A 24904-nucleotide genomic window follows, 5' to 3' on the forward strand; every position below is an offset into this window, starting at 1 on the left:
GTGAAGGATTATGGGGAGCGGGTAGGGAAATGGAAATTTATTAAATGTCCCAGCTTCCACAGCTCTCTGAGGCAGCGAATTCCACGGATTTATAACCCTCTGAGAGAAGAAATTCCTCCTCACCTCTGTTTTAAATGGGCGGCCCCTTATTCTAAGATCATGCCCTCTAGTTCTAGTCTCCCCCATCAGTGGAAACATCCTCTCTGCATCCACCCTGTCAAGCTCCCTTATAATCTTATACGTTTTGGATAAGATCACCTCGCAGTCTTCTGAATTCCAATGAGTAGAGGCCCAACCTACTCAACCTTTCCTCATAAGTCAACCCCTTCATCTCAGGAATCAACCTAGTGAACCTTTTCTGAACTGCCTCCAATGCAAGTATATCCCTCCTTAAAATCTGTATGATTTTTTCTGCCAAAGTGCATGACCTCACACTTGCCAACATTATACTCCATCTGCCAAATTTTTGCCAACTCACTTAGCCTGTGGACTTTGTGGAGGAAACAGGTTGTATAAATTAGTTGTCATTTAATTAATAGTGTCAAACAGTAGTATATTATCAATACTGTTATCAGTCAATCTATATTAAAGCTGGTTGTTTAAAACCACTTGGACCCGAATCATATGGAGGTTATTGGAGAAGTGGACGAATGCACTTTGGCAGAAAAAAATCAAAGAGCAAGTTATTATTTAAATGGAGAAAGTTTGCAATGTGGTGCAGTACAGCGGGACCTGGGGGTACTTATGCATGAAACACAAACGGTTAGTAAGCAGGTACAGCAAGTGATCAGGAAAGCCAATGGAATCTTGACCTTTATTGCAAAAGGGATGGAGTATAAAAGCAGGGAAGTCTTGCTACAGTTGTACAGGGTATTGGTGAGGCCACACCTGGAATACTGCATGCAGTTTTGGTTTCCATATTTACGAAAGGATATACTTGATTTGGAGGCAGTTCAGTTCATAAGGTTGATTCTGGAGATGTGGTGGTTGACTTATGAGGAAAAGTTGAGTAGGTTGGGCCTCTACTCATTGGAATTCAGAAGAATGAGAGGTGATCTTATCGAAACGTATAAGATTATGAGTCACAATCACCGTGCTACCAACCAGCCACACCCACACTTGCACAAAGCAACACAGATGCACACATTACGTAAGATAAATCATGTGATGCTATGATGGAATCTGTGGGACTAGATGCTTTCTACCCATTCACAGTCAATGGGTGATTTTTAGTCCACTAGGCTGAAGTGGATGCAGTGAGGATGGTTCCACTGATAGGGGAGACTAGAACTAGAGGGCATGATCTTAGAATAAGGGTCTGCCCATTTAAAACTGAGATGAGGAGAAAGTTTTTCTCTCAGAGGGTTGTAAATCTGTACAATTGGCAGTCGCAGAGAGCTGTGGCAGCTGGGATATTGAATAAATTTAAGACAGAAAGAGACAGTTTCTTAAACGATAAGGGAATAAGGGGTTATGAGAGTGAGCAGGGAAGTGGACTTGAGTCCATGATCGGATCAGCCATGGTCGTGTTGAATAGCGGAGCAGGCTCGAGGGGCCATATGGCCTACTTCTGCTCCTATTTCTTATGTTCTTATGTATTGCTGCAGGACTAACAACTCTTTGTTGCGACCATAACCACAGGAAATCCACTAAGATCATGTAACTCTGGAGATGTATTCAGGGTGGGGAATCTCTCCTCTGCAACAGTTGCCCTGCCCTGCCCCACCCCCCCCGCCCCAACCCCCGAACCATTTCCACTGGTATTCTACCTTCACTGGTGTTCTGTACTTCAGCCTAGTGGACTAAAAATCACCCATTGACCGTGAATGGGTAGAAAGCATCTAGTCCCACAGATTCCATCATAGCATCACATGATTTATCTTACGTAATGTGTGCATCTGTGTTGCTTGATGCAAGTGTGGGTGTGGCTGGTTGGTAGCACGGTGATTGTGACTGCTCTAGTTCTATTGGGAGACGATGATGATCTTGCTGTATGAAGAAAACAGATGGCTTATTATGAGTAAAATGCACATCCCATATAAGTGCTGTACTGTCATTACATGCTCTATTATACACATGCATAACCACTGTGTGTGGACATATGTAACATATAGTGCAAATCCTAGAATACCTAAATAATCATAGTGCCCTCTATACCAACCACTGAAGACTCCATGACTTCCAAACTCTCCCTGCTCAACAGATTAATTATACCCTCCTTAGATGGAGCTTGAGGATTTTCCTGTGGAGGCCCATCACCTTTGCATCTAAGCTTATATCTGTTTCCTGTCAACATTTTCCATTATAAATTCATATGCTCACATTTATATTGGATACCGCCTATGTAAACTAGTCATTGCAATTACTCCCTCCCACAAATGATGGCACTGCAGCACTATCATTGACAGGAGGGAGTAATTACAGCGTGCAAGTTTAGAACATAAGAACATAAGAATTAGGATTTGGAGTCGGCCATTCGGCTCCTCAAGCCTGCTCCACCATTCAATACGATCATGGCTGATCTTCTACCTCAACTCCATTTTCCTGCACCATCCCCATATCGCTTGATTACCTTAATATTCAAAAATCTATCGATCACTGACTTGAACATACTCAAAGCCTGAGCATCCACAGCCCTTTGGGGTAGAGAATTCCAAAGATTCACCACCCTCTGAATGAAGAAGTTTTTCCTCATCTCAGCCCTAAAAGGCCGACCCCTTACTCTGAGACTGTGACCCCTGGTTCTAGACTCCCCAGCCAGAGGAAACATCCTCCCTGCACCTACCCTGTCAAGCCCTGTAAGAAAGTGTATGTTTCAATGAGATCACCTCTCAATCTTCTAAACTCTAGAGAATATATACCTAGTCTACTCAATCTGTTCTGATAGGACAATTCCCCCATCCCAGGAATCAGTCTCGTGAATTTTCGTTGCACTCCCTCTATGGCAAGTATATCCTTCCTTAGGTAAGGAGACCAAAACTGTCCTATCTGGAAGGAGGAGATCATGCCAGGAGATCTCAGAGACGCTGTAATCATGACCTCCTTCAAGAAAAGTGACAAGTCTGACTACGGTAACTACAGAGGAATCTCACTCTGTCGACCACCAGGAAAGTCATCGCAAGAATCCTCCTGAATCGCCTTCTTCCATTGGCTGAAGAACTCCTCCAAGTCGCAATGTGGATTCCGCCCATTAAGAGGCACAATGGACATGATCTTCATTGCGCGGCAGATACAAGAAAAATGCAGGGAACAGCACCAACTCCTATACATGGCCTTCTTCGACCTCACAAAAGCCTTTGACGCTGTCAACCGTGAGGGATTATCGAGCGTCCTCCTCAGATTTTGCTGCCCTGAAGTTTGTCACCATTCTCCGCCTGCTCCACGATGACATGCAAGCCGTGATCCTGACCAATGGATCCACCACTGACCCATTCCACGTTCGAACCGGGGTCAAGCAAGGCTGTGTTATTGCACCGATGCTCTTCTCGATTTTCCTTGCTGCAATGCTCCATCTCACCCTCAGCAAGCTCCCTGCTGGACTGGAGCTAAATTACAGGGCAAACAGGAATCTGTTCAACCTTCACCGCTTCCAGGCCAGATCCAAGGTCATCCCATCCTCTGTCATCGAACTACAGTACGCAGATGACGCCTGCGTCTGCGCACACTTGGAGGCCGAACTCCAAGCCATCGTCATCACCTTCACCGAGGCATAAAAGAGTATGAGCCTTATACTAAACAAAGGTCTTCTACCAACCTGCCCTCGCCACACAACACTGCCCCCCGGTTATCAAAATTCACGTCGAGGCCTTGGACAACGTGGACCATTTTCCATATCTCGGGAGCCTACAGTCAACAAGGACAGACGTCGACGACGAGGTCCAACACCGCCTTCAGTGTGCCAGTGCAGCCTTCGGTCGCCTGAGGAAGAGAGTGTTTGAAGACCAGGTCTTCAAACCCGGCACCAAGCTCATGCTCTACAGAGCAGTGGTGATGCCCACCCTCCTATATGGCTCAGAGATATGGAATATGTACAGCAGACACCTCAAAACACTGGAGAAGTACCACCAATGCTGCCTCCGTAAGATAGGCGCACCAACATCTGTGTCCTCGTTCAGGCTAATATTCCCAGCAGCGAAGCACTGACCACGTTTGTTCAGCAAAGCTGGGCGGGCCACATTGCCCGCATGCCTGACTCGAGAGTCTCAAAACAAGCGCTCTACTCGGAGCTCCAACACAGCAAGCGAGCCCCAGGTGGGCAGAGGAAACGCTTCAAGGACACCTTCAAAGCCTCCTTCAGAAAGTGTAACATCCCCACCGACACCTGGGAATCCCTTGCCCAAAACCACTTAACGTGGAAGAAAAGCATCCGGGAAGGCGCTGAACACCTTGAGTTTCTTCGCTGAGAGCAAGCTGAAACCAAGCGTCGACAGCGGAATGAGCGCATAGCAACCCAGCCACCCCACCCACCTGTTTCTTCAACCACTGTTTGCCCCACCTGTGACAGAGACTGTAGGTCCCACATTAGATTCTTCAGTCACCTAAGAACTCATTTTTAGTGTGGAAGCAAGTCACCCTTGACTCCGAGGGACTACCTATGATGACACAATATTCCAGATGTGGTCTCACCAAGGCTCTATATAATTGCAATAAGATGTCTTTACTCTTATACTCAAATCCTCTTGTAATAAAGGCCAACATACCATTTTCTTTCTTCATTGCTTGCTGTACCTGCAAGTTAACTTCCAGTGATTCGTGTACAAGGACACCCAGGTCTCTCTGAACACCAACATTTTCCAATCTCTCACGATTTCAAAAATACTCTGCTTTTCTATTTTTCCTACCAAAATGGATAACTTCACATTTCTCCACATTATATTTCATTTGCCATGTTCTTGCTCATTCACTTAGCCTGTCTATATCCCCTTGAAGCCTCTTTGCATCCTCCTCACAACTTACATTCCCACCTAGCTTTGTATCATCAGCAAACTTGTATATATTACATTTAGTCCCCTCATCCAAATCATTGATATAGATTGTGAATAGCTGGGGCACAAGTATCAATCCTTGCGGCACCACACTCATTACAGCCTGCCATCCCAAAAATGACCTGTTTATTCCTACTCTCTTTTTTCCGTCCATTAACCAATTCTCAAACCATGCTAGTATATTATCCCCAATCCTATGAGCCCTAATTTTGTTTAATAACCTTTTGTGTGGCACCCTATCGAATGCCTTCTGAAAATCCAAATACACCACATTCACAGGTTCCCCCTTATCTATTCTACTAGTTCCAACCTCAAAAAACTCTCACAGATTTGCCAAACATGATTTCCCTTTCATAACTCCATGTTGACTCTGTCCAATCCTATTATTATTTTCTAAGTGTCCTGTTACTACATCCTTAATAGTAGATTCTAGCATTTTCCCTACGACTGATGTCAGGCTAACTGATCTGTATTTCCCCATTTTCTCTCTCCCCCCTTTCTTAAATAGTGGGGTTATATTAGCTACTTTCCAATCTGTGGAAACCATTCTAGAATCTGTGGAATTTTGGAAGATGACAACCAATGTATCCACTATCTCTATAGCCACCTCTTTTAAAACCCTAGGATGTCGGCCATCAGGTCCAGGGGATTTATCGGCTTTCAGTCCCAATAATTTCTCCAGTACTATTTTTTAACTAATACTAATTTCTTTCAGTTCCTCATTCTCGCTAGACCCTTGGTACTCCACTATTTCTGGGAGTTTTTCTATGTCTTCTTAAGTTTACATAGGTGGTTTCCATTATAAATGTGAACAGTGTAATTCATAATGGAAATATATAAAAATAAGGACAAAATTGATGATTTTAATACAGGTACAACATCCGAAATCCGGAATCCTCGGGACAGAGTCTGTTCTGGTTTTTGAGTTTTTCTGGATTTCAGACAAGAAAATCAATCGTCTGAAATTCAGAATCCTCGACCGAATCCGTGCCGGGTTTTGAGCGGCGAGGTCCGAAATCCGGCAAAACCCAAAATCCGACACGGCATCGGTCAAGGATTCCGTATTTCAGACTTGATTTTCTTGTCTGAAATCTGGAATCCTCAACTTTCTGGTTTTGCCTCAAAAATGTCCAGTTTTCAGATAATAATTCCGGATTCCGGATGACTCCATCAGCTATGCGCAAAATGTCATGTTTTTGGACAATTCCGATTTTCGCAGTTCCGGATTCGGGACGTTGCACCTGTATTGGGATTGAATTAATTCTCCATGCTCTGGTTCAATTATCTGTCACCCTCTAACCCCTGTTCACTTGAATAATACACTTTATCATTCACATAATCTCCTTGATAGGTTTTCCAGTAATTAGAATGATAAGTAAATATTTAGCTGAGATAGGACATTTCTGGACACAAATTAAGTACTCGGACATTGCCAAATCGCATGCCTATTTTCCACATTGTTTCAATTAATGCAATACTGCTTGAAAATATCTCTTTGGACATCTGGGTACGCTATAAACTGTACTACTCGTCACTGATCAAGCTCCTAGCTTACCAAACTGAATTTATCCTTCATGGGCCCATAATTGTTCAGAAGACCAGTTTTCATACTGATCATCAAAATATCACCAGTAGTAGTTCCACAGTAGAAGAAACTATCGTCCTCTGTTATCTATCAATGGGAAAGTGAATAAACCACAAGATCAGTTGCTGTTTGCAAATGGCACATTTATGCTAAAAGTAGACAAAGTTTTAGCCATATTGGGCTAGAATTTCCTATGGCTTACCCCCTGGTTTCTAGGCAGTATTGGCCATTGTGGGCGCTAATCAGGTAAGTGGAAAATTCCCTATCTGAGTTATGCCGGCAGTTTCGAGGTACCGCTGGGGAATGGACCGCCAGCGTGCATGTCCTGAGATCGCCCTGGCGCGATATTTGGGTCAGCGGTGACCCGTGGGCGAGTATGAAAAAAACAACACACGAGGATCAGCGGTAGGTGAGTAGCTCTTCAAGAAAAAGGTTAGTAATTGTTTTTTTTACTCATTATTTTAAAAATCTGTTGTGGTTATTTTAGTTGAAAAGGGTCTTGGGAATATTTTTTTGATTTTTTTTTTAGGTGACTTTTAAAAAAAATTATTTTTATTGTTTTTCTGCTGCTAGGCCCAACCCGCAGCCTTTTTATTGATTTTTTAATTCATCACTCATTTTGTTTAGGAATCGCCCAATTGACCCTAAATTGCACTTTTTCACCCAGAATGGGGGTACAACACTCATGTTTTTCGCTTGGCAGATTTAAAAAATGTTTTGGGGAGAAGTTTTCGCCGGCGAGTGGTCTTAGTGGTCTTTTGGGTGGCAATCGGGCGCTGGTGGTTTGATAGGAAATTCTAGCGCATAAAAACTATAACAAGAATTGTATCTTCAAAGTAAAGACTGACATTTGGAAATATTTTACTCCTAATTTAATTGTAACATTTGACAGCTCTCTACTTTAAAACTTGATTGATGACAAAGAAACCTGATTGAGACAAAACATCCTCCAACATATACTAAGTTTCAATGGCCTCTTCACCAAGTGGCCTCGGACACTGGAGCATTCCCTATGCTGTCTATATTTGAGCTGCAACAATTCATTTGGGAAGTTTTAGGAACATAGGGCCAGAAGTGAGCCAGTCAGCCCCTCGAGCTTGCTCAACCATTCAATTAGATCATGGCTGATCTGTACCTCAAATACAATTTAAACAGCCAATGGCTGAACCAGTAGTTAAAACTGTGACTGAATAGTTAAGGATTTTTTTTAAAAACAGGGCAATTAAAGCTGATTCAACTTGCTGTCTTTTCATTCAGTTCATCTGACTGGAACCAATTGTTCAGTGAAGAATATTTTGTGGCACTTGCCTTGGGTCCAATTTGAATTCTCATTGTTTTACCTGAATCACTCAACTAAAACTGCTATTGTGTTTCCCAGTAAACAAAAAGGAAAAAGCCTATAATATACAAATCCATCTGCAGTCCAAAAACTTAGTGTAGCAGAATCTCAACTCCATTCGTTAATGTCACAGCAACATGACATGTATTTAGATGATGGTGGACATCTGATAATAACAATAGACATTGCTAGTTTAAGCAATGATACTGCTTTGGGTGTGTGTAGAAGATGCAGAACATTTCAGTGTGAGGTGCAATATACTTTGAGACACCAGCCTAATAATTCACAAGCAACATGGTTAACAGGTCAGTTCTGCAAGTTGGTTGTGCACATTTTCCACATTGTTGAGAAGATGGGTATGTGAGGTTGATCTATCAAAAGGGGATTGGCTTATTGGGCCTAATGATGTTTTCCTGTTCCAAACAATTTTTATATTTTTCAAGTGTCACAAATACAAATGTGAAATAATACTCCTTCAAGATGTTATCATTTTAATTATAGCTGTACTTGGAAGCAACGTAGCAATAAAAAGTGCAACTCACTTCAATACAGTTTATCATTCTTTTCAGTAGTCCAGTTTGACATTCAGTGGGACGAATCTTTCTGTTGTGTAAATCCAGGTGCCAGATACGTAATGTACTGCTACAAATAGGAAACAAATTACACAAGATGAATGTCAACTTATCCAATTCCTTCCTTTTCATGATGTTTCAGCTGCAAACCCTCTCACCAATATATTAGCCCAGAATTTCCTGGAAGGTTTCAGCATAATTACAGTGCAAGAGTGGAATTGCATCGTTTTTTTTCAAAGGAAATTCATGTTGAAGTGACTTATACCAAAATATCATGCACGTGAATTTCCTCTATCATTTCCTCCCAAGTGAGGTGTGCTAAAACCCTACTCAACTGATTAACATAGCTCCATACTCCGCAAAAATACAGAGCGTGTGAGTTTTCTGCATTTAAGCCCGTTCTGAACTGACATTTAAACCCAAAGTTTTAGGATATATGGACCCGATGTCACTATTACTGGTGTTTTTTTAGCTATTCTTTTTTATTTGACCTTACTGTGATGTGCACTGTATTTTCTATATCTTTGAATGTTTTTTATGACATCAGAATCTGTTACATTAAAAGCAGGAAAGTTTCCACATTTGCATTTTGTTAAACATGCTGTGCTTAATATGCACAAGTGCTGGTTTGTTGGCTTCAAACCTTAATTTTCATAGTATCAGTAAGATAAAGAGTGACTTAAAGAAGGAAGATGACGTATGTTATTTGGGTTCCTCGATTGTCTACGCTGATTTCCGCTTGCTTTAAGCTGCTTTTCACGTTCCGGTATATGCTAATGAGATTCTCAAATAAAGCTCAGCACAAGATGCCGTCAGCAAGAACAATGTACAAACTGGCGTAAACTTCCGTATCATTTTGGCGTAAAGCGGATCAAGGAAATCTCAATCTTCTTTTCCAACTTACGTGCCTGCCGTAACGAAAACATTATCCGTGGTGTTGGCGAATGTTACAGTCAGTGCATTTCCTGCAGTAGGAATAGTAGCAGGACTGCCACAGATGGATGCTTTTGTTGCAATATTCCAAATGACGACGCTGTAAATGTAACAAAGCAAAAGATTAATGTGTTTCATCATCATTGTGAAGTCTGACAGACATAAAACATACTAATAACCCAGCCTTTTGAACAGTTTAAAACACAAATAAATAGGGGACTCTTTCATCAAATTTGCTTTGAACCCTCATTCAACATCCACACACACACACACACACACACATAGGGCCCAAGTTTCGAGCTGCGCCTAGAACGGCGCAGTCCCGACCTGGACGCCCGTTTCTCGCGCCACAAAGTGCGGCTAAAAAAAATCTCCAGATTCTCCAGCTCCCTGCAGGTCCTCTGGCCCTCGGCGCAGTGCAGCAGGAGCTGTAGGAGGCGGAGCCAAGTCCCTGCGCTGAAAACAGTGCCGGGACCGCTGCACATGCGCGCAACAGTGGGCGCGCATGTGCAGTAGCTCCAGGCGCCCAAAACTGTGTGGGAGGAGCCAAAAATCGCAGCCCCTAGCCCTGGCCGAATGGCCTCACTGGGGCTGCGTGAATAAGGCTCCTCCCACGGCCAGCTCCTGCTTCCTCCCGACCCGACTCCCGCTTCCCGCCTCCGGACCGGACACCGACCTGACCCCCCCCCCCCCCCCCGGACTGGACCTGACTCCCGCTTTCCACCCCTCCCCCGGACCCGACCCCCCGGACTGGACCCGACCCGACCCGACTCCCGCCACCCTCCCCTCCACCTCCGGACCGGACCCGACACCGACCCCGACCCGACTCCCGCTCCCCCCCCCGCCCAGACTGGACCCGACCTGACCTCCCTCCCCCCGGCCTAACCTCCCTCTCCCCGATCCGAACCGAACCGACCTCCCTCCCACCACCCCCCCGACCCGCGCTCCCCCCGACCCAACCCAACGCCACCTACCTGTAAATCTGGTGCTGGGGACGGGCCCTGCCCGAAGTCTCGGGCTCGGCCCATTCAGCCTCCCTCCCCCTTCTCCTCCCCCCCCCCAATCTCCTCTCCCCCCCCAATCTCCTTTCCCCCCATCTCCCCTTTATCCCCTTCTCCCCCCCTCCCCCTTCTTCCCCATCCCTCCCCCTTCTCTCCCTCTACCCCCCTCCTCCCCCTCCCCTCGCTGTCAGAAACACAGACACTGACAGACAGAGAATGAGAGACACACACAGACAGACTGACAGAGACACACGGGGGGGGGCGGGGGGGCATCCCGGCACGCTGTTGGAGGGCTCCCGGTGCTGCAGTCGGTAAGTAGAAAATGTTTTATTTATTGATTTAAAAAAAAATTATTTCTTTTTTATTTTTTTTGATTGATTTATTGGTTGATTTATTGGTGTATTTATCATTTATTATTGAAGTGTTTAATGTTTGTAAACTTCCCTTTAAATCCCCCCCCCCCCCCATTCCCTACGCCTGATTTGTAGCCTGATTTGTAACCTACGCCTGATTTTCTAAAGTGTAGACAAGGTTTTATCGAGCGTACAAAAATCTTCACTTACTCCATTCTAAGTTAGTTTGGAGTAAGTTTTCACTGACGAAACTTTGAAAACAGGCGTAAGTGGCCGGACACGCCCCCTTTTGAAAAAAAAATTCTGTTCCAAAGTGAAACTGTTCTAACTGACTAGAACTGGAGCAAACTAAATGACGAGAATTCCGATTTCTAAGATACTCCGTTCTACACCAGTTGTTCCTAAAAATCAGGAGCAAATCATGTGGAAACTTGGGGCCATACTCTCTTCAACAGAGATCACCGGGTAGCATAAGAATACTGAGATTAATTCCAACAAAAATATTAATCAAGGGTATCAGATGAATACTTATCCCCTTCACTTTAATTTTGTCATTGAAACCATCAGGGTTTACCACCTAGTTTATGCCGAGGAGTTAATGATGCCCAACTACGACTCACCAAAGTATTTTACATCAACCAGTGAGGATTGTATTAGCATTTACACTACCAACCTCCCATCAGGACCTGCACAAGCTACTGTGAATTAATTAACCTTTTCTTGCTAATTATCACTGAAAAAAAATCAGACAACAAAGTCATGAACTAACAACTAATCTTGGAATTATGGTTAACAACACTTAAACTTCAACATTGAGTCAGCAAATAATTAGTAAATAGGGTTAATTGACAAAGTAAATAACAAAGTTACAAGAGCAGTTCAATTGCGTCACTGTAATTAAGCATTAACTGCTTACTGATTATAAATTTACAGTTGGGATCAGTGCCTGAGATTGACATAATTTGGTGAGATTAATTAAGGATTAAACTCCTTAGATAGCTGATAAATTAACAGCATCAGATAGTCAGTCTATTGAATCGATTAAAGTCTTGAGAGGGCTAGAAATTTGTTTTTTGGTGATAGCGGGATTTTTTTTGCCAAAAATACCACTATCACTCCGCTAGTTTTTTAAGGCCTAAGTTTTGGGTGAAAATGCACGCAGCGGTAAAAATCGGCATTGCACGAGGATTCGCGGCGGAAACCGCGATCCTCACCAACTTTAGTCCGAGGCCGATTACCGCTGTAAGAGAGGCCTTGGTAGGGGGGAAAACATCTAACAAATAATTTCAAAAAACAAAAAATAAAACATCACAAAATATTCACAAGACACTTAACTATCGAATCGCTGCAAAAGAATTAAAAAATAAAAACTTTAACTTACTTTTTTACAGGTCTTCATACCTACCGTTGTTCCAAGGGCTGCAACGCAGGTTTTTCCCGGGTGTTTTTTTCGTGCAGAATATTGGTCACCGCTAAGCCAAATTTTTGGGGAAAGCAGTATTTCGAGTTTTGCACGATGGCGGTCCGCTCCCCAGCGGTACTTAAAAAACGGCGGCGCAAGAATGCTCCGAAATTACCGGTCCACTGTTTTTTTCCAAAAACAGCAAAATATCACCGAAAAACTGGGTGCAAGGTTGCTGAATTTTTAGCCCAAGATGCTTGTACAGGTAATTACCAATATTTTCAGAACTTATATGACCTCATCCTTATGAGCTGGTGTAGATGCCTTGCCTTCTTCTGGGATGATGGTGTTAGACTTCTGAGATAGCAAAGTGATGAACCTCCATCTATTAAGCTGCTATTTCTCCTGGATCGTCTGCTCATGGGTAAATTCCCCTTCTGTACTGGTAGCTACATCTGGACTAGCTATCTTAAATCTCACCTGCCTTGATCATCGAAGTGATGCACATATACTTGCCTGTACTTGACTGGTATAACTGTACTATCTTAACTTCTGTAATCTGGCTCTCTCTCTGTTGGTGATGCACTGATTTGACAGACCCCTTTCTACATATACTAGACAAAGAACTCCTTCTACTACAAGAACTACTAAAACAACTTGAACTAAACTAAGAACAGAAGACTTTAGTGTCAAGTACATCATCTTACATTTCCTTAATTTCCAAAAAAGCTCCTTAATTCTATTGATTAATCTGAGTAACATACGTTGGAAGAGTTTGGACCGTTTGGTGTCAACTGGCTTATTGGTACCTCTGATGACCTCCAAAGCCAAGAAGCACGAGCACCTAGAGTGCTAGGTCACACGTTTACTCCTAGCTTTTTAGATTATTGCTCTAAAGGGTCTCTCACACAGGTTCAGATAAAGTAGGGGATCTTTATGTCTTCTTTAACTAGCTACTTCCAGGCCTGTGGTCCTGATGACTTGTCTTCTGTCTCTGGTAAGGAATGTTTTGATTTTATAAGCCTTCACAGTTTAATTAAGACATGCTTTTATCTTTCCCAGCATTCAATTTGACTACTGACTCCATTTTGAAGACACTTTTAAGGCAATTTTAGGACACTTCTCCAACAGCTGCAATCAGAAGCAGAAACTCTGAGCGATGTTTCCTCTTTCTAACTGGTGGATAATGAGGATCATTATCATGTGGCTGCTGCGACAATTAAGATCATTTGATTCAGCACAGACTGGCAATCAAATGTGGAACTGTCCCAGTCTGCATGGTCAGCTGCTTACTGCTGTAACAGACTGAACCATCAGCAAAGGTTTTTTGTATTTGTTTCTGCTACTTGTTCACCTTTCTTGGCAGCTTTTTTAGATTTAAATAGATGTAGATGCATACATTTTGACATAATATTTTGATTTAAATTTAAATAAAAAGATTAATATTAAGCTAATTAAATAAACCATTACTAGTGTTAAATTAATCATTTTAAGAATAAATTATTTTGGCGTTTGGTAAATTCTCACATTGATTTCAATGATTTTATTATGTTAATCAAGAACAAATGAAGCTTTCAATTTATTCAGCCGACTTTAAGAGAAAATGAATTAACATTTGTTTTGTTACATTTGCAACTTTTCTAATGCGCATCATATCAAAGGACATATTTTGGCAATTTCTAATGCTATGTTTCATTTGATTCTTAACATATGTTACCTGCCGTCATCCTGACCTCCAATGGATACTAAATAGAGATCATTTGGGGAAAATGCCAGCGCTTCAACTTTGGCCTGGTGAAGAGTCATTCTTGCATGAATTTCTTTTTCAACATAGTTATAGATGAGGATATCAGCCTGCAAAGCACACAATACCTAGCTTTCAGTCTATATCACATTGAATACCACTAATTACAATATTATACCATTGCATGGTGGATCTTCCACATATTCTTTTATCATTACTTTAAATGGTCATAAAAATCCATTTTGGGGGACTTAAAATCAAAAGTAATCATTGTTATTGGGAATTTAAAAAAACTCTGCAACCATTAGAGGTGATTCTAATGTTAAATACAAGCTTAGACTGCTACCTGAAGTTATTTGCCTTTGGAATAAATACAGTGTGTTGTTAATCGCATTAAAATCCTGGGTTGGTGAAACAAAACTCATGCATAAATTAGGTTTATTTGTGAATTAAAGCCAATAACATACCATTTCAGGACAATACCCTTGGTGACACAGGCTTTTGTTGTGTTGCTATTTCTGTGTTAGGGTGGCTTTTCACACTATTTCCTGTGGAGTTTCTAAAGTTTAAAATGTATAGCTGCTGCTTCTGCTTTGCTGTGCATGCAGCAAAATTGTTTCAAATATTTCTAGAACACATTGTCACAATGTTGCTTTTATCATCAATACTGAGGTATAATCTAAGCTACATATTGGGCCAAAAATTGTATCTCCGGAGTACGTCTCCGACCCGCGAAAGAAAGACGCGGGTTGCAGCGAGACTGCGAAGAGTTGAGCTCTGAGGCTGCGAGGCAGAGGGTAATGTCATGGCCCACGGATCCCAGGGACACAGGTGGAGCAGAAGCGTACCTGGGATCATGTAGGCCCGATCCTCCAATCACAAAGCAGAATTAGATTTTAATCATTTCGGAAGGGAATCCCATAATGAGATGCAATGGAATCCTGAAATCTGATCCAATTACAATTTACCGTATTGGAATTTTATTTGTAATTACCTTCATTCCACCAACCTCACTAAAAAATTTAATTTTTTGATAATAATTTTAGATATCATTCAAACTGTAATCTGGCTAAGATTTGCAGAAATTCATTTGATACCGTGTATGTGTATAATTTATGATCTGAAAATGTTTAATTAATGACTTAGATATCCCCTTACCTGATGCAAACAGGCCTTGTGCCAGTTTGCATCAACCGTAACATTTCAGTGTGCAATTGCTGGCCAGTCGGTGGGCAAATAGCACACCTCTGTGCCAGCGATTGCTTTTTCGTGGCCCATGGAGATATCCTGTCAACGTATACATTGACAGATCGCAATTTCTGGATTCTGTGAATGCACAAGTGCAGGCGGAAATCCCGAACTTGCGGTGGATTTGAAAGGAGGTATGGCGGCAGTACCAGCCGCAAAATCTGGGCCATTATTTTTTTTTTAAGTGAAACTGAATGAGTTTCCTCTTCTAGCGATCTGGTTAATGTTTGGGGTGAGCATTGTCTTTTACAATTTGATTGGTCTGTAGGAATCACATGTTCTATGCCTCCATTACTCTTCTAATGATCTGGTTGGACATGATTTTCAATCAAGGTGTATTCTAGAATGACAACTCAAAGGCTAGAGAGAGACTGGGGAGGATAAGGAGGCAAACGGCACAATAGTCACGGTCTCAGAAGTCATTGTGACTTTGATCACGGCTGTTTCACTGCTGCGGCAGGGATAGAAACCCGATGCGAATGATTCAAATATGAAATTGTAGGAAAGATCGGCATGGATTTGGGAAGCAACAACATGTTCAAGAAATTTAGATAGGAAATACCGGTTAGAGATGGGCCAGTAGTTTGCAAGAACAGAGAGGCCAACAATGGATTTTTTGAGCATAGGAACATAGGAACAGGAGTATTCCATTGATCCCCTCGAGCCTGTTTCACCATTCAATTAGATCAAAAGTTGTTAGGCAAGGATATTAAAGATGGGGGTGATGACGACACTTCTGAAAGCAAAAGGGATATGACCTGTCCTTCTCACTTTAACATTAGCTAGTATGGGGCCCAGAAAGGATGGTCAGCAGTTTATTGGAAATTGGGTCAAGAGAGGAAAATGAGCACAGAAGTGGTATGAGATATGAGAGAAACTGGAGAAAGACATGGCTTCAGAGCTAGGGCAAGGAGGGTTGGGAGTTTGGGTTGGTGGGGAAGCAGCAGGCGCAGCTGAACAGATGGTCTCAATCTTAGTGACAAAAGAACTCCATGAGCTCCTTGCACATTGTTGGAGATGAAGGTGACAGTGGAGGAGGCAGAGAAGAGGGGTTTAAGCAGACAGTTGATTGTGAAGAAAAGAAGCCAGGGGTTATCTTTGTTCTCCAGTATGGATCCTGAAGTAGCATGCGAAGAGGGGCAGTGATTGTTTATCTGCTAACAGTGTCCAAGGGCACAGTGATGGTTGGGATGAGTGGAACAGGAGGGAGCTTAGCCTGTTTTGCCCCTAGTGGGCACAGTAGGAGTAAAGGTAGGCGACAGAGAAGTATGGAACAGTTGGGGTTGCTTTACTTCACCAAAGTCTTTTACCTCACCATGTGAGTTTATAGTTAATTGCCTTATTAATTAACTCATTGATTTGCTTATTAATACTTACTTTATATAAACACTTATATATGTAATCATAATTAGCTCACAAGGCAAAGTAACCAATCATAAAAGATTACAAAAGGTAGATGGGAAAATAAGCTAACTTAACTGACTAATCAAGAACACACACTCTTTCATACATAGACAACAGAGCATTGAAACTGAACAGTATGAGACCTTGGAAATCACAAGGCTATAGAAGATTGAAAATAATAACGCACAGATGGCCTGCTAACTGTACAGCAGAAGAAACCAGACTGATAAGGTAACAAAACAGTCAGATAAGGAAGGGGCCTGCGTAGAACTTACAAAATGAATGCCTTATCCTTTGTTTTTAAAATAGCTTAGCTACTTTGGGAAGCCACACAAGATTGAACCTGGGTAAGGTCAGGTGACACAGGAGACCCTATGGATAGAAAAGAAGTTTAAGTATGTCAGTGATTGGTTCAGGGAACCTCCATAGGTTTGAATGGAAAGAAAAGGTATCAAAAGGAGATCCCAGGAAGAGTTAATTATAAAAGACTGGAGCCTGACACCTAGAGACGAGAATAGCAGACCCAGAGGAGTGTGCCAGATGGTACAGACAACTCCTACTGCTACTTTTACCCAAGGCAGAACTGGGTAGTATGAGTATGCTTTATGCTTTGTTACAGTCGTTTAAGACACAGTAAGGGATGTTGGGGGAAAAAATAACTTTTAAAAGTTTGAAAAGTTGGTGCCAGGTGCAAACGATTGCTAACTTCTGTTAAATTGGGCTTTAGTGCCCCTGGAAGAAAGGGGAGCAGTAAATGAGGTGTTAATCACCTCAGTGGGGTGCTGCTGCAGGGATGCTAATTGCAGAGCCCTATCCAATTTTAGCTGACTTGTATTCAGCAATCATCCTTCAATCCTTCACACTGGTTGATTCCAGCTCTTAAAGGGGAGGTAATATGTAGCTGCAGCTGCTCATTTTCAGCATTGCTGCACTTGAGTGAGACCTTTGAGCTACTGAGAGATCTTTGTGGGATGGCTGGTGGAAATCCTGCTGGAAGGGAGAGGGTCACGTGCTTTAATGATATGGCATTGGAGACATTGGTGGGGGCATTGGAGAGAAGGAGGGAATCGGTGTTCCCTGCATCTGGAAGGAGGCCATCGCCACAGGTCTTCAGGGCAATATGGAGAGAAGTGGCCGAGAAGGTGTTGGCCAGCACTGTTGTTAAACGAACCTGACAGTGCCGCAAGAAGTTTAACAATCTCTGACAGGTGGTCAAGGTGAGTACATGCTTCCACACCTCTTACACACCAGCCTCTGAACCTCTGTCTGTGCACACTGAGCAAATCACCACTCCCCCACCAAACATGTGCAGCTACTCAAACTCACATCCTCCTCTCGTGCTTTGCCTACATTCACAGCTATTCAACCACGGCAGGCATATCTTCCACATACAAAGCTGGACTCTCAAGTTCCTTTTTATTTCAAGCCAATATGGCACATAATAAGAGGGAGCAGCAGAGGACTGGAGGGGGTGAACCTCAACTGCAGGAGCTCACTGACCTGGAGGAACTAGTGCTACGGCTCATTGACCCGCAGTTGGTGGGCGCTGTGGCCAGTGGAGATGTCGCCCCTACTGGTGGCAACAACAGTATCTTTATCCCCTCTCCTTTTCTCATCCCATTTCCCCATTAAACCAGAAGGCTTTATCACTTTCCAGCTCCTGATACTGTCTGCCTTCCTTGCTCCATTCCTGCCCCTCTGCCCTCACCTTAACGCAAGTCATTTATGCTTCCAGATAATCAGCAAGCAGATGTGCCACCTGTGCCTGAGCCCCTCCCAGCACAGGAAGAAGAAGAAGAGGAGGAGGAGGAGGAGGAGGAGGAGGATCCAAGCACTGTGTAATTGCATCACTCACCCACATGCCCAGAGACTGACACTGGAGGTTAGCTTAGCAGAGGGATCCGCACTGGGTGATGCACTGGGGCCTAGCAGGCTGCAGCAAGGTCAATGGGAAAGGGTACCTCGAGAGCCAGCTCCCTGGAGGGAGAGTTCGTGTGCGAGTTCTGCAGAGGATTCAGATAATGACCTCGATGGGGTGACATTTACAAGAAGGGTGATGGCCATGCACTCTGACATGATAGATGCAATGGCAAGGGTGCCCAAGGGCCTCTTTGCTACGGAGCCCATCTTTTTCAGTCTGCAGACAATGGTAGACTCCCAGAGAGACCGTGCGGATCCAGACCTCATGACGCGTGTCATGGGCGATGTGGCAGCTTCCATTGCAGCACAGGTGGAAGCAACACAACATCTTGGTGCTGTAATGCAGACAATGGTTGGTGGCATCGAATCTTAGACTGCTCTCATGCAGTCTCAGCTGGATGCCATACGACATCTTGGTGTCATGCAGTTAATGACTGCAGGCATCGAGTTTCAGACTGTTCTTCTGCAATCTCAGTTGGATGCTGTTGTGTATCTGTAAAGCATACACGCCCATGTTCCGCCACCAGGGAGTGCATCCCCTGAAGTCCCAAGGGATCCCAGCATCCCTTGGGAGCACTGTATATAAGCCGGCCCCTAAGGCCTGTTCCTCACTCTGGAGTGTTTTAATAAAGACTGAGGTCACTGTTACTTTAACCTCCCTATGTGCAGTCTCATCTGTGCTAGGACACAATAGATGCCATGTGTGCTCTAACTGTTGCCATCGCAGCTGGGTCCACCACAGTCCACCAGTTGCAGCAGCCCACCAATCTGTGCTCCAACAGATTGGTGGGGATACTGAGGTGCTGCACGGGGGAGTGGCAGTGCGTCAGTGGAGCAGGAACTGCTGTCCTCTCAGGATGACAGCATTCTTGATCCCACCATTGCCACTCTGCCATTGCAATTGTCACTGTCGGTCACCCAGCCAGCCCAGACTACCACCGCCCAACCTGAGGCAGTGCAGTCTACACCCGGGTCTTCCAGGCCCAGAGCTGATCGAGGGCGTCTTACAATGCCATCTGTAGTCTCTTGCCCTGACACACAACAGCTTTCCACCAACCGTGCTGCAGCCACACGGGACACTCTGCGGAGGAGCTGTTGAATAGTTAAACCAAAGAGGGAGATATAACAAAATTCACAAGGGTGACTCTTAAATACATTTTGTTCTTTATGATACTCTTAAATGTTATGACATAAATTTTAATTGGAATGTTTCATCTTTGCTCGTGTCCCTCATTTCAGTTTTGGAGCTTTGGTATGGAAGGGCAAACTGATGTGGTGATGGACACGTCCAGAGGAACCGGGAAGTGGGATGGAATTCACTGGAACCGAAGTCCGATGAGACGGTCGCGGACTGCCTTTGCTGAGTTGCGATTAAGTGCTGCCTCCTCCGTTGCTGCTCCTGCTCCCCTTCGTCCTCTTCCACTTCTTCCGTCTCCTGCTCCTCCTCCTCCTCCTGAGGTGGTGGAGCTATGCCTGGTGGCAGTGATGTTCCTGGTGGCGGCATAGCTCTCATTATATGAGGGTGCTGCGCAGGAGTGGTGGGGTTGCAGAGGGCAGTCATGAGCCAGGTGGAGAGCGGATAGCCCTTGTCTCCGAGCAGCCAGCCGCAAGCTGATGTGGTGGCTGGAAGAGAGCTGGCACACCGGTCTGGCGCAGGATGAATGCATCGTGGCTGCTGTCAGGATAGCGGGCATTGACAGTGAGGACTCTGCTTTTGTGGTCACACACCAACTGCACATTCAGTGAGTGGTAGCCTTTGCGGTTACGGAATACCTCAGGAATCAGATCAGCCATGATCTTATTGAATGGTGGAGCAGGCTCAAGGGGCCAGATGGCCTACTCCTGCTCCTATTTCTTAAGTTTTTTTTTGTTATACCGTGCTCGCAAAGGGACGTGGTTGTAGTCAATAGCACCCTGCACCATGGGGAAGCCCGCTATCCTCCTAAAGCCACATGCACGCTCCAGCTGATCCTCTCTGATAAGATCATAAGAACATAAGAATTAGGAACAGGAGTAGGCCATCTAGCCCCTCGAGCCTGCTCCGCCATTCAACAAGATCATGGCTGATCTGGTCGTGGACTCAGCTCCACTTACCCGCCCTCTCCCCATTACCCTTAATTCCCTTATTGCTTAAAAATCTATCTATCTTTGACTTGAAAACATTCAATGAGCCAGCCTCAACTGCTTCCTTGGGCAGAGAATTCCACAGATTCACAACCCTCTGGGAGAAGAAATTCTTTCTCAACTCGATTTTAAATTGGCTCCTCCGTATTTTGAGGCTGTGCCCCCTAGTTCTAGTCTCCCCCACCAATGGAAACAACCTCTCTGCCTCTATCTTGTCTATCCCTTTCATGATTTTAAATGTTTCTATAAGATCACCCCTCATCCTTCTGAACTCCAACGAGTAAAGACCCAGTCTACTCAATCTATCATCATAAGTTAACCCCCTCATTTCTCGAATCAGCCTAGTTAATCGTCTCTGTACCCCTTCCAAAGCTAGTATATCCTTCCTTAAGTAAGGTGACCAAAACTGCACGCAGTACTCCAGGTGCAGCCTTACCAATACCTTATACAGTTGCAGCAACACCTCCCTGCTTTTGTACTCCATCCCTTTCGCAATGAAGGCCAACATTCCATTTGCCTTCCTGATTACCTGCTGCACCTGCAAACTAACCTTTTGGGATTCATGCACAAGGACCCCCAGGTCCCTCTGCACCACAGCATGTTGTAATTTCTCCCCATTCAAATAATATTCCCTTTTACTGTTTTTTTTCCCCCCAAGGTTGATGACCTCACACTTTCCGACATTGTATTCCATCTGCCAAACCTTAGCCCATTCGCTTAACCTATCCAAATCTCCTTGCAGCCTCTCAGTCCTCTACACAACCCGCTTTCCCACTAATCTTAGTGTCATCTGCAAATTTTGTTGCACTACACTCTGTCCCCTCTTCTAGGTCATCTATGTATATTGCAAACAGTTGTGGTCCCAGCACTGATCCCTGTGGCACACCACTAACCGGAAAAGGACTCATTTATCCCGACTCTCTGCTTTCTGTTCGCCAGCCAATTCTCTATCCATGCTAATACATTTCCTCTGACTCCGCGTACCTTTATCTTCTGCAGTAACCTTTTGTGTGGCACCTTATCGAATGCCTTTTGGAAATCTAAATACACCACATCCATCGGTACACCTCTATCCACCATGCTCGTTATATCCTCAAAGAATTCCAGTAAGTTAGTTAAACATGATTTCCCCTTCATGAATCCATGCTGCGTCTGCTTGATTGCACTATTGCTATCCAGATGTCCCGCTATTTCTTCCTTAATGATAGTTTCAAGCATTTTCCCCACTACAGATGTTAAACTAACCGGCCTATAGTTACCTGCCTTTTGCCTGCCCCCTTTTTTAAACGGAGGCGTTACATTAGCTGCTTTCCAATCTGCTGATACCTCCCCAGAATCCAGAGAATTTTGGTAGATTATAACGAATGCATCTGCTATAACTTCCGCCATCTCTTTTAATACCCTGGGATGCATTTCATCAGGACCAGGGGACTTGTCTACCTTCAGTCCCATTAGTCTGTCCAGCACTACCTCCCTAGTGATAGTGATCATCTCAAGGTCCTCCCTTCCCACATTCCTATGACCAGCAATTTTTGGCATGGTTTTTGTGTCTTCCACTGTGAAGACGGAAGCAAAATAATTGTTTAAGGTCTCAGCCATTTCCACATTTCCCATTATTAAATCCCCCTTTTCATCTTCTAAGGGACCAACATTTACTTTAGTCACTCTTTTCCGTTTTATATATCTGTAAAAGCTGTTACTATCTGTTTTTATGTTTTGCGCAAGTTTACCTTCGGAATCTATCTTCCCTTTCTTTATTGCTTTTTTAGTCATTCTTTGCTGTTGCTTAAAATTTTCCCAATCCTCTAGTTTCCCACTAACCTTGGCCACCTTATACACATTGGTCTTTGATTTGATACTTTCCTTTATTTCCTTGGTTATCTACGGCTGGTTATCTCTTCTCTTGCCGCCCTTCTTTTTCACTGGAATATATTTTTGTTGCGCATTATGAAAGAGCTCCTTAAAAGTCCTCCACTGTTCCTCAATTGTGCCACTGTTTAGTCCTTGGATCATGGTTTTGATCATGGGGAAGGAAATGTATTCCCTTCTCCTTCTGTACAGAGCGTCTATGACCTTGCGGATGGAGCAAAGGACGGCAAACTGGGAGATGTTGGAGATGTCTCATGTTGCACGCTGCAAGGATACGCTGGTTTAGAAATTGAGTGGGATGGTGTCCTTGACTGCCATTGAAAGTGCTGTCCTAACCCTGGTCTGAGACTCGAGGTCTTGTTGCAGCAGATGGCAGAGCTCTGTGACCACGTCCTTGTTGAAGCGCAGCCTTTGAACACACTCTTCCTCAGTGAAATTGATGCAGGAGAACTGCTGCCGGAATATCCTGGGAGGGTAAAGTCTCCTGTTGCCAGCCCTGTTGGGCCTCCTCCTTCCGGCCACATTTTGCTAACTTTCTCCCTGCATTTCTCCTTGTCTTTCTCCATGCCTTTCTCCCTGCCGAAGGAGCCTCCAATGGTGACGTCGCAGCAGGAGGTCGAGTGCCAACACAGCCCCTATGAAACGATATACATGTTGTTGTTTCAAATCTGCCCTCAATGAAACGTAGGAATGGTTAAGAGGCAGAACACTTCTTCAACTGAAAATCGCTGAAATCTGTCAACAGCCAGTCTGCCTATGTGTTAGTAAGCTGCAAACAGTAATGGCCGATAAAAATTATTTCTAAAGCTGGAGCCTTTAAATAGCACTCCTCCAGCCGACTCCCGACTGAAGCTCGACAGCTGAAGCTGTCGTTGTCAGGAAGGGCGACCGAATTTATTTTCCGGGGCTGTAACGGTACGCAGTGCATGGCGACGATGTCATCGGCGGGCGCAGTCAAGCGGGTGGCTACCCGTTAATGTATAGGCAAAATCCCTGCCCAATTTAGCGGGAGACGCTGTTCTCACTGCGCCTGGGCGAAAACTAATTTGTGCCCCGTTAGCGCCCCGCCCCTGCAGCGGGTGTTAACGGGAGGCGTAACATACCCGAATTTTGCCCCAGTTGATCCTTGCTTGTACTGAAAAGAAATCAAGAAATAAAGTTTTAATTTGTGCTACCAATTTGTGTCAACATCGAATCTTTTGGAATTTGCACTTGTGGATTAAACACTGTACACCATGTGTAGCCTTTAACAAGAGCAGTTTTGTGTTTTTAAATACAAATGCTACATCTGATTAAGCAATAGTGTACCATTCATCATACATTAACTGGTCATATATGAACTCGACCATTAGCTTTGTTATGTACTTTTTTTTTACCTTTCCCCAATCAAAAGCGTTCATTTCTCTGCCAACGTCATTCACCCAAGAGTTGGGAGTCACTGAATGCAAAAATCTCAATGATAGCACTTTTCAACCACCGGAGAGGGACAGTTCTAGTGCAATACATTTAATTATTCTTGCTCTGCATTTTAGCCTTTCTGTGGCAAAACCAAAAGTAAGAGGAAATAATTTTAATGACGTTGAAACTACTCAAGACAGTGGGCTCAATTTTCCCCAATGCCGTTTTTTGGCAGATAGCCAGAGTTACGCCCGTTTTTTTTTTTGCCCCGACTACTCCAAAAAAATAAGTAGCAAGTTTCCCAGTTATATTTTTTGAAATTGGCGTCACGCAGCCTGTCCTTTAGCTTCAGGGGGTGGAGCTTAATGTCTGTGCTGAAAAATCGATGCCCCCCCCCTTCTGCACATGCATAACAATAAAGGATGTTTTTGATGTGATTGATATGGATGCGTATGTCCAGCACAGCTCCCGGTCTGCATTCGGCCATTTATAAAGAGCCAGTTGTGTGTGAGAACTTTCATTCCCATTGGAAAAATCGGAGCTGCAGTACAAGATGCAACGTGGCTCAAGGACTATGAAAGGAACATTAATGTTCGACTCAACGTGAGATGATCTGGCAGATTCGTTCCGAGGATACAGGATGAAGTGGAGGCACTAGTTACTGTAATCTAGGCCAGATGGCACGAGCTGGGCACCAGCAGAGGTCACATAAAAGTTTCACCAAAAGAAATGAAGAAACGCTGGAACCAACTTGTGTAAGTAATATTTTCATTTATTCACTGGAATTGCAATTGTAAATGTGACCATCTGTATATGTCCCACCCAGCAGAAAGACACCTTCTCTAAAAAGTTATATTTTCATCTTTGCAGAGGAAGGTGGCACACAACAAAAGGGAACAAACTCGAACAGGAGGAGGCCCGGCAAATCTGCATCCACTGACACACTTGGAAGACAGGGTCGCTGCTTTGATGGGTCCTGCCTAAAGAAAAGCAACCACCACTGCACAAGCTAGGCCCACACTCGAGG

The 24904-nt window shown here is 44.0% G+C and overlaps 1 protein-coding gene across 2 annotated transcripts in view; it reads right to left on the reverse strand.

Annotated features, from left to right (window-relative positions):
* cfap52 (cilia and flagella associated protein 52) overlaps positions 1–24904 on the reverse strand; it is a 131922-nt gene that overhangs the window by 93609 nt on the left and 13409 nt on the right. For both annotated transcript variants that reach the window (XM_070858184.1, XM_070858185.1), the window contains exons 3-6: positions 13888–14024; positions 9386–9514; positions 8452–8551; positions 6541–6657 (exon numbers count right to left, since the gene is read on the reverse strand). In XM_070858184.1, the coding sequence (XP_070714285.1) occupies positions 6541–6657; positions 8452–8551; positions 9386–9514; positions 13888–14024 (483 nt within the window). The remainder of the gene's footprint in view (positions 1–6540; positions 6658–8451; positions 8552–9385; positions 9515–13887; positions 14025–24904) is intronic.

Source organism: Pristiophorus japonicus, chromosome 16, assembly GCF_044704955.1.
Source record: "Pristiophorus japonicus isolate sPriJap1 chromosome 16, sPriJap1.hap1, whole genome shotgun sequence".
NCBI lineage: Eukaryota > Metazoa > Chordata > Chondrichthyes > Pristiophoridae > Pristiophorus > Pristiophorus japonicus.